This window comes from Giraffa tippelskirchi, chromosome 3, assembly GCF_054371585.1.
Source record: "Giraffa tippelskirchi isolate mGirTip1 chromosome 3, T2T-mGirTip1v1.2.pri, whole genome shotgun sequence".
NCBI lineage: Eukaryota > Metazoa > Chordata > Mammalia > Artiodactyla > Giraffidae > Giraffa > Giraffa tippelskirchi.
In genome coordinates, this window is record NC_137277.1 from 30025353 (window position 1) to 30035833 (window position 10481).

Below are 10481 nucleotides of genomic sequence, written 5' to 3' on the forward strand. Positions count from 1 at the left end.
GACTGCAGCCATGAAATTAAAAGACACTTGTTCCTTGGAAGAAAAGCTATGACCAGCCTAGACAGCATATTAAAAAGCAGAGACATTACTTTGCAGACAAAGGTCCGTCTAGTCAAACCTATGGTTTTTCCAGTAGTCATGGGTGGATGTGAGAGTTGGACCATAAACAAGGCTGAGTACCAAAGAAGTGATACTTTTGAACTGTGGTGTTGGAGAAGACTTGAGAATCCCTTGGACGGCAAGATCAAACCAGTCCAAAACTGTGCTGAGTGGTACACAGTAGTAAAAAAAAAAAAAAGTTTGTTCAGCTTTTTGTTAGTATCGATTGCCAGGTGGACCTATCTGAACTAAAATGTTTAAATCCAAAGGTATTTTACATTATCAACCTTTCCAAAAAGGTTAATAAAGTGCTTCCTGCATTCTATCAATTCTATCAAAACTATCAATCAAACTATCAAAACTATCAGTCCTAAAGGAAATCAATCCTGAATATTCATTGGAAGGACTGATGCTGAAGCTGAAACTCCAATACTTTGGCCACCTAATGTGAAGAGCCAACCCATTAGAAAAGGCCCTGATGCTGGGAAAGATTGAAAGCAGGAGGAGAAGGGGACAACAGAGGATGAGATGGTTGGATGGCATCACCGACTCAATGGACATGAGTTTAAGCAAGTTCCAGGAGTTGGTGAAGAACAGGGAAGCCTGGCGTACTGAAGTCCATGGGGTCACAAATAGTCGGACATGACTGAGTGACTGAACGACATCAATAAGAAAGGCTCGGGTAATGCTTGAAGTACAGACCAGGCACAGATCTTGGGCCCCATGCTCTCTGCACATCCACCCCACCCCTTCCAGGAAAGAGAGAGTGGAAAAAGGCAAATCATGACCCATCTGGCCCCACTTCCTGTTTTTATAAATAAAGTTTTATTGAAAATGATTAGATTCCGCTCCCTTGATTTACAGATGAGCCAATCAAAGCCCAGAGAGGATAACTGACTTGTCAAAGGTCAGGCAGACAATTAGGGGCAGAAATAGATTCTAGATCTCCAAAAACCAGGTATTCTCTGAAACACAAATCAGACAGGTGGCAGGAGGTGACGTGTGAAGTTCCTGATACCTGTGACATCTCCTCACAAGTTCTCCACTGCAGAGTACTCAAACAAATACATCGCACTTTCTGCTACGGCATGAACACCCCCCAAGGCATTTCTCTTGCTGCTTTGGGCAAAACCACCTCTGCATGAACAGCCAGGCTCCTCTGTCTTCCACTCTGTGTGCATGAGCAGAGCAGGGGCCAACCTCGAAACCTCTGGAGGGGCAAAGGCTGAACAGGGCAGTCCGTGTTTACTTAAATTCTGTACCAGATGCAGGAAATCATTATCAACTTCCCCTCTGCCAATGTGAAACGTGAGATCATTTGGACAGGACCTGGGCATAAAGCAACCTTTGCCCACTCCAGGAAGAGTTTGCCAAATGAATGCCTAGCATAAACAGGAGCCCCAGGGCAGCTGTTTGAAACCACTTTAGAAAATCAATTCTTTTCAAGGGTTCTTGGGCCTGCCTGAAACAAGCTATGGTACAAGGATCACCTGTTGCTATTTTGTGCGTGTGTAGTCATGTATGGGTGTGAGAGGTGGACCATAAAGAAGGCTGAGCGCCGAAGAATTGATTTCAAACTGTGGTGCTGGAGAAGACTCTTGAGAGTCCCTTGGACAGCAAGGAGATCAAACCAGTCAGTATAAAGGAAATCAACCTCGAATATTCATTGGAAGGACTGATGCTGAGGATGAAGCTCCAATACTTTGGTTACCAGATGCAAAGAGCCAACTCACTGCAAAAGACCCTGGTGCTAGGAAAGGTGAAAGGCAGCAGGAGAAGGAGATGACAGAGGATGAGATAGGTGGATGGCATCACCGACTCAATGGGCATAGTTTGAGCAAACTCCAGGAGGTACTGAAGGACTGGGAAGCCTGGTATGCTGCAGTCCACGGGATTGCAGAGTCAGACACAACTGAGCAACTGAACAACATGTTCGTGTGTACAGTTGAATATGCAAATAAAATCATTCTGACCTCTTCATTAAAATGCAGGGAGCACTTTATTAACATTTTTGGAAAGGGTGACAATGTAAAATACCTTTGAATTTAAACATTTTAGTTCGGATAGGTCCACCTGGCAAGTGATACGAATTGGGGAGGTTTGATTAATCTCTGAATCTAGGGGAGGAGGTGTCTCACTGATCCTGCAGGAAGGCCAAGGCAGGCCTGAGAGCTAAAGGCTCATCTAGAAACAGCTGCGGGGACAACAGTGGCCTCTGGGTGGAGGTTCTTCCTGGGGCAGCCAGACTGCCCAGATGGCCTTTCCAGATCTGGTAGAGGCAGGCTTGTCACTGAGGTGGAGGGTAAAGATAGTGCTGTGTGGGAGGCAGCTGGGCCCAGAGGCACTGGCTTCCTGGTTCTAGGGAGGGAGATAGCCTGCAGACAGGCACCTTCTTGGGCTCCTGAGGCCCCTCCCGAGTCCTGGGGCCTGGGGCGGGGCTTTTCTCTAATATCAAAGCACACTCCTATATTCATCATTTGTCCCCCCGCTCTCCCTGCCCCCATGAGCAAACAACTTGCTGGAACTGGAATGAGCTTGGGCTGGGTTATAAGGTAGCTAAGGGCTGAAATTCTGGCTGTGCCAATTACTAGCTCTGTGACCTCAGGCAAGAATTTTCTCCTTTCTGAGCTTCCATTTTCTCATCTCTCCAAAGAGGCTCACGGTTTCTCTCAGTAAGGCTTGCTGTGAAGATTAAATAACAATTTCTACCCTGCAGCCTCATTCTTCTGCCTCTCTCCCTTCCACCAGCTGCTCACCTTCCTGCACATGCCTTTTTTTTTTTTCTTTTTGACCCCACCTTGTGGCATATAGGATCCTAGTTCCCCAACCAGGGATGAAATCCACACCCCCGTGCATTGGAAGCGTGGAGCCCTGATCACTAGAACGCAAGGGAAGTCCCTCCAGCACCTTCTTCAAGAGTGGCTCTGAGGCAAGGCAACTGCATGTCATGAGGACACTCAAGCAGCCCCTCAGGAAGGTCTACACAGCTGGGAACTGAGCCTTTGAGACAACAGCTGTGTTGAGGAATCACGTTAGAAGTCAATCCTCTACCCCCTACCATGGAGCTTTTATGTGACTGTGACCCCAGCCAACCCCTTGACTACAACCTCATGAGAAACCCCAACCCAGAACCACTCAGCTAAGCGGCTTCTGGTTTCCTGGCCCTCAGAAACTATTGCGAGATAATAAATATTTGCTAAATTTGAGGGTGATTTGTGATGCAGAGATAAATAAGTAACGTATTTACCTTTCAGGGTTATTGTATGAATTAAGAGTTAATGCAGGACTGCCCTAGTGAGTGGCTCAGTGGTAAAGAATCTGCCTGTCAATGCAGGATTCCTGATCTGGGGAGATCTCACATGCCACGGAGCAGCAAGGCCCGAGCCCCACAAGTACTGAAGCCCATGCGCCTAGAGCCTGTGCTCTGCAACAAGAGAAGCCACCGCAATGAGAAGCCCATGTCCCACAGCTGGAGAGTAGGCCCCGCTCACTGCAAGAAGATGAAAAAAAGCCTGAGCAGCAATGAAGACCCAGCACAGCCAAAAATTAATTAATTAATAATAAAAAGAATTGAGGGCCCCAAAGAGCTTTAAAATAAAAAAAAAAAAACAGTTAATGCAAGGAGTTCCCTGGCGGTCCAGTGGTTAGAACTCTGAGCTTTCACTGCAAGGGCACAGGTTCAGTCCCTGGTCAGGGAACTAACGTCCCACAAGCTGCATGGTGTGACTTAAAAAAAAAAAAAAATGCCAGTCAAATGGCAACCAGACTTTCTGGGACCAGTGCTTCCAGAAAGGGCAGAAAGCAGAAGCAGAAGGAGGGAGTATCTGTCTGGGTCCAGGCTAGGTAGGTCTCCACTCCTGAACTCTGGGGAGGAGTCTGACACACTGAATATACAGACAATGGCCAGACCATATATAAAAACAGCACTCTGACTCACTACCTATAGCAACAGCCCAGGAAGCCAAACCACAACCCTTGTAGCAACCAGCAAACGGCCAGACATTGATCAATGACAAGCTTCTCTAATTTTGCCCCCACTTTCAACATAGTGGAGAAAGTTAAATATGCTCCCCTAACCAATCACATGGGATGCCCCCCATCTAGTCTGCCCACCTACACCTTTTCCAAGGCAGCAGTCTCCAATCAGGGCATATGTGAAGCCTACCATTTCCTCCCCACCTCAACGATAAAGCTTTCCCACTCCTCTGCCTGCCTTTGTGTGTCTGTCAAACTCAAGTAAATATGGCTGACTCCCTTGCTATAGCAAACTCTGGAAAAATGGACTTTGCTCATTCTCCTTTGGGTGATCTTTGCTTATTTCCACAAGACCAAGTTCTCTCTCTCCCTTCCTTCTGCCAGGTCATAGACGACATCTTTCTCTCCCACCAGGTGTCCAGAGAAAGCTGCTCAGGGATGATGGGAAACAGTTACAACTGAGTGTAGCTTTGGATGTGGTATATATACACAATGGGATATTACTCAGCCATCAAAAAGAATGAAATAATTCCATTTGCAGCAACATGGATTGATCTAGAGACTATGATATGTTATCTATGACATCCTTTATATGTGGAATCTAAAAAGAAATGATACAAATGAACTTACAGACAAAAAAGAAACCGACTCACAGACTTTGTAAAGGAGCTTATGATTGCAGAGTGGGAGAAGGATGGGGGGAAAGGATAGTAGGCAGTTTGAGATGGACACGTACATGCTGCTATATTTAAAATGGATAACCAACAAGGACCTACTGTATAGCACATGGAGCTCCTCTCAATGTCATGTGACAGCCTGGATGGGAGGGGAGTTTAGGGGAGAATGGATATGTGTAAATGTATGCCTGAGTCCCTTCACTGTTCACCTAAAACTATCACATTATTAGTCAGCTATACCCCAATACAAAATAAAGAGTTAAAAAAATACTATATGATATAACATATATGTAGAATCTAAAATAGATGATACAAACCAATATATCTACAAAACAGAAACAGCCTCACAGATGTAGAGACCAGATTTGGGGGGTAGAGGATGGAAGGAATGGGAGTTTGGGATTAGCAGAGGCAAACTGCTATATAGAGGATGGATAAACAAAAAGGTCCTACTGTATAGCACAGGAAACTATATTCAACATTCTGTGACAAACCATAATGTAAATGAATATAAAAAAGAATATATTATATATATATATGCATAACTGAGTCACTTTGCTGTACAGAAGAAATTAACACAACATTGTAAATCAACTAATTTCAATAAAATTTAAAAAAGAAGAGTGTAGCTTTGGAACAGGATAGATCTAGGCTCAAACTGTGACCCTGATGCTTAACTAGCTGTGTGGGCTTAAGTAAGTCAACCACTCTGAGCCTCTATTTCCTCACATCAAGGGTACATTCACAGTAAGAATTCAGTGAGGGACTCCCTGGAGGTCCAGTGGTTAAGTCTCTGCGCTTCCAACGTATGGGGCATGGCTTTGATCCCTGGTTGGGGAACTAAGATCCCACATGCATGCTAAACGGTGTGGTCCAAAAAAAAGCATTCATTGAGGTAATATATTTGATGCACTGAGCATACAATAGGTGCTTAATAAAGGAAAGGTTGGACTTCGCAGATGGCAAAAGTGGTAAAGAATCCACCTGCCAATACAGGAGACATAAGAGACACAGGTTCGATCCCTGGGTCGGGAAGATCCCTGGAGGAGGAAATGGCAACCCACTCCAGTATTTCTCACCTGGAAAATTCCATGGACAGAGGCGCCTGATGGGCTACAGTCCACGGGGTTGCAAAGAGTCGGACACGACTGAGGACACACAGAAAAGGCCAGCCATCAGCCTCCTCACAGCCTCTTCCTGAAGTAGGCAGGATCCTGTACCCCACCTTTACTTGACCTCCCCCACCTTTCTGAGCATCTGGCAGCTTGACTGACCTCAGCTGAATGGAGTCAGTCATGGGCTAAGTCCAGGGTGCATCGAAGGTCAGGGGTTAGTCTCAGAAGAAGGATGGACAAAGGGCATAAAAGCATTTCTCTAAAGAAATCCAACTGGTCAAAAGCAGAAGAGAAAGTGTCCAGGCCAGATACCGGTTCTCATTCTGTTCTGTCCTGGCCCTGAGGGGTAGTCAGGGCAGGGAGACTCCTGCCCAGAAAACTCTGAGTGCCCTTGTGCCAGGCTGTGTTCCTAGGACTGAGGAGGTGATTGGGGTCTTTCTCTAATTTCTCCTCTGTGTGTGTGTATGTGTGTCTATGCATATGTGTCGGTTTCATCTTCAAAATGAAAAATTCAATAGCTTCGCAGGACACACACACACAAATTAGTGTTCTGCTAATAGTGAGGGGGTGACTTTGAGATGCTCACCTGCTGGAGACAGCCTGAATCTCCTCCCTCCAATTTGCCAGGCTCTTTCTTTCCATCCACATTTCTCTCCTTCTACTGCCATCCCTGGAATCCAGGCCTCCAGCCAGCCATCTTTTGCCCAGACTGTTGCAACAAGTTCTAAACGCTTTCCGGTTTTTCCTTTGATTCAACAACCAAAGAATACAAGGGTGAGACATTATCCCCTATCCCCTGAATTCACACAATGATTTTTAAAATATTGACAATGACCAGGACTGGGAGTAATGCACTCTTTCTCCCAGTGGAAAGCTGGAGTGGAAACTGGTACATTTCTGGAGGGCAATTTAGTCAGATGTAATTTACTGATTCTGCAGGTCCATTTTTCAAAATATGATAGAAATAAAAAATTACAGGTCCTGTACAAAGATTTCTTACCAAGTTCTTTATGGTAATATTGTTTCTGATTAAAGAGAAAGAAAAAAGAAAGAGGGAGGGGAAAAAGGAAAGAAGGAACAGAAACAAATCAAATATCCAAAAATAGAGACTTTGGTTCAATAAATTGTAACAGTATAACAGTCTATACTTTGAAACCCAATTCCTTCTCTGAAAAGGATGAAGCAGACCAGTAGTTCTCAAAGTAAGTCCAAGAAGAGCAGAAAGAGCATTTCTTTGAAATGCACAGATTTACAGATTCAGAAACTCTGGGCTGGGCCCAGGAAGCTGAGTTTTAACAAGCTCCTGTTGTAGATGAATATTTATCACTACGAAAGAATAAACTGTTAAATGACAAAGGATTACAAAACAGCATGTACAAAACAGTATGTATGAACAGTGCATCCTTATTCTGAATAGATATATAGAAACACATAGAAAAAGGCCAGGAGGATTTTGAAGCAAGGTGGTAACATGGACACTCCCTGGGTAGTACGATTATGAGTTTTTAGACTTTTTTCGTTTTCCGAATGTGTAATTTCTAACTATTTTACAGTAATGTGGCTTTGTAAAAAGGAATAAAGAAAAAACGCAATAACCTATTTTTAAGTTAAGAAAAACCACGTGGGGAGGGGTGGGGACGAGGTGGGAAGGAGGTCGAGAGTACTCCTCATATTCATGGTGGCGACGACCTGAGTCGGGGCAGTGGGGTTCGGCGGCCACCCACGGTCACGGCCCAGTGAGGGGCGGGGAGGGGGGATATGGCGTAGAGGAAAGGCCGCGCTGCGGGGAGAGGAGTGGCGGCTGGGCGGGCGCCGAGCGCAGTCGGTGCCTAGAGGCGCGCTGGGCTCGGCGGCTCCAGCTCGCGCGAAGCCTGTTGCTCGCCTCTCCGGGGTCGGAGGCCGGAGGGGGTGGGGCGCGCCGGCAGCTCCCCACCCTCTCCCTCTCCCCGCGCACAGGTGGACCCGGGCTTCTCCCAGAGCGCCGACGCCGGATAGCCTTCCCGTGCGCCCCGGACCGCGCGCCGAGACCCCCCCCCCACCCCGGGCGCCGAGCGGCGATGAACGCGACCTTCCTGAACCACAGCTGCCTGGAGACCACGGGTGGCTTGAGCGGCGGCAGCGGCGGGGGCGCTGCGCTGGGGAACTGCAGCCACGGGCTGAGCACGTGGCTGGGCTGCTGCCCTGGGGGCGCGCCGCTGTCCGCCAGCGACGGGGTCCCCTCGGGCCTGGCGCCGGACGAACGCAGCCTGTGGGTGTCGCGCGTGGCGCAGATCGCCGTGCTCTGCGTGCTGTCGCTCACCGTGGTCTTCGGCGTCTTCTTCCTGGGCTGCAACCTGCTCACCAAGTCCGAGAGCATGATTAACTTTCTGATGCAGGAGCGCCGGCCTTCCAAGGACGTGGGCGCTGCCATCCTGGGGCTGTACTGAGCGTAGCCTCTGCCCGCCCTCGTCAGCCGGCTGGAAGACCGAGGAGAGCCCAGGACCCTTGATCCTCCTTCCCGAGCTGTGCCGTCGCCTCCGGGAGGGCAGCTCGAGGGGCTCCCCCCAACCCCCATCCGCAAAGCGCCACGGGGCGCCCGCGCCCAGGACACTGCAGGACTCGAGGTGGCGGCGCGGGAAGGGACTTCCACACCAGACTGCGTGCAGTCGAGCCTTGGTGGGCGGGATGAGGGTTCTTAAACTGGTTTTTTTTTTTTTTTTTTGGAAAGTTCTGGGCAGGGTGGTGGGAGAGGCTGTGGGAAGCAGCTTGGGGCTGAGGTCACTCGCGTGGGAATTTTGTGTGTATGTAGGTGGGGTGGAGTGGGGGCCAGTTCCGAGCAGCATGGCGGGTGGGGGGGGGCAGTGCAGTTGTGGATGAATCGGAGTCACTGAGCTTGTTGAGCTTGTTGGCCCGATTTCACATTTGAGAAGAGATCTTATAATAAAGCTACAGCCGTCGGGGGCTTCCTCTGTGGGGTTTGTGTGTATGCTGAGGCGTTTGTTGGCGGCGGGGGCGGTGTGTAACCGAGGAGCCAGCAGGTTAAGCAGGTCACAGGACGCCTGGCCGCCGGACTGGGCAGCTATGGGGGATGGTCGGGGTCTCCTGAGACCCCACTCCAAAGCCGGGAAGGGGGCGGGGGGAAGTGCCCGTTTTCTACTGCTGCCAGCCCGGGCAGGCAGGTCCTGCAAGGACGGCTGGACAGCTGGTGAGGTAAATTAAATCATGGGGAAATTTGAATCTATTCTGTGAGATGGAAAAAAAAATAAATCAGCAACTTGAATTCAAAAGGGAGAAAATAGCCAAAACAACACATCAGGAGAGTGGACAAATGAAATATAATTGGTGTGTGGGGAGAGGTCTAGATGGAGGTAAAATTTTCATTATAGGGCCAAAAGCCCCAGCTCAGGGCTTGTTTGACTCACCCTTGTAGAGGGTAGGTGAGCAGATTCTGAAGATTTGCCTTTGCAGTGTGCGGAGGGAGGGTGTGGGGAAAGGGGGAATGTGAGCTTGGGAGAGGGTGTTGTGGTTTGAAGGACCCAGGATGTTTATTTATTTATTAAAAAAAATGTTTGGCTGCAGCCCACGGCATGGGGTGGGACCATAATTCCCCCGGCCAGGGATTGAACCCACACCCCCTGCACTGGAAGGTGGAGTCTTAACCACTGAACCACCAGTGAAGTCCACACCCAGGACGTTTAAAATGGACCAAATGGCCTCCAGTGCAGCTGTGTTCAGGGAATTTGGAACCTGCCATCATGCGATTTCCCCTGCTGCCCAGAACCCTGGCATCTCATATAGGTGCAGAATTTCCATAAAGCCATGTTAAGCAGTTAGAACCTTGGCACTCACCGGCCAAGGGGGCACGAGCAGCTCTACCGTCTGCAAGCGTCTGGTCTGGGGAAGAACTGAGCCTGGGGCCAGGGGGACAGAAGGAGAGAAATCTGGGCTTTGTGGCCCATGTATCCCCCTGGACCCTAGTGCCAGCCCGACTCAGGCACCCTGGTGCTTGGAAGATTTGAGGGGAGGGCTCTAGTTGATTTGTCTCTCTCTTCTCCCTTTGACCATGTGTGGAAGTAAAGATGAATGAGATGGAAGGGGACTGAAGCCTTACTTGGCTTTGGGAAGAGATGTATAGGGCATGACTGAAGCAACTTAGCACACACACACGTATAGGGCACACTACATCATGTCTTCAATACCAGTTCCATACGAGTTTGGGGGAGGGCAGGGTATCTCAACAAAAGCGTAGATGCTCATTGATTATGAAGGACCCAGTACCTTCCTGGTTCCTGAGCCCTCCTGTGTAACCACAGTCATCAACATCAGGATGTGTCACCTTCCCACCCACCCCCACCCCACCACCCCATCTCAGACCTGGGAGAGTTCAAGTTCATCCAATTAGGCCAGTCCAGTAGAGGCTAGGGGCCAGAAACTATTTATAAAGGATAGTTTATAAATAGTTTTGATCCATACTTTTGGATGGATCAAATTTGGGTGGCTCCAATTGATCCACAATGTGGAGAACGTTCTGTTGATGGCTTGAGGTGATAGGCAGGCCTGATCTGGGGAGAGCGGCCTTGAGTGATGGGGGCAGCCTGAGTATGTAGCTTTTTGTAGCACAGGTGCCTGGAGCCCA

The 10481-nt window shown here is 48.6% G+C and overlaps 1 protein-coding gene and 1 pseudogene across 3 annotated transcripts in view; one reads left to right on the forward strand and one right to left on the reverse strand.

The window, feature by feature from the left end:
• Nucleotides 1-8819, forward strand: part of LOC145543176 (reprimo-like protein) — a 138474-nt gene extending 129655 nt beyond the window's left edge. Inside the window, exon 4 of one of the 2 annotated variants that reach the window (XM_081583842.1) lies at nucleotides 7823-8819. In XM_081583842.1, coding sequence (XP_081439968.1) covers nucleotides 7924-8292 — 369 coding nt within the window. In that variant the 5' untranslated portion in view covers nucleotides 7823-7923 and the 3' untranslated portion in view covers nucleotides 8293-8819. The remainder of the gene's footprint in view (nucleotides 1-7822) is intronic. The other variant, XM_081583841.1, reaches the window with a different exon arrangement.
• Nucleotides 1-10481, reverse strand: part of LOC145543175 (RAD52 motif-containing protein 1-like) — a 211682-nt pseudogene that overhangs the window by 149726 nt on the left and 51475 nt on the right. The window lies entirely within an intron of this gene.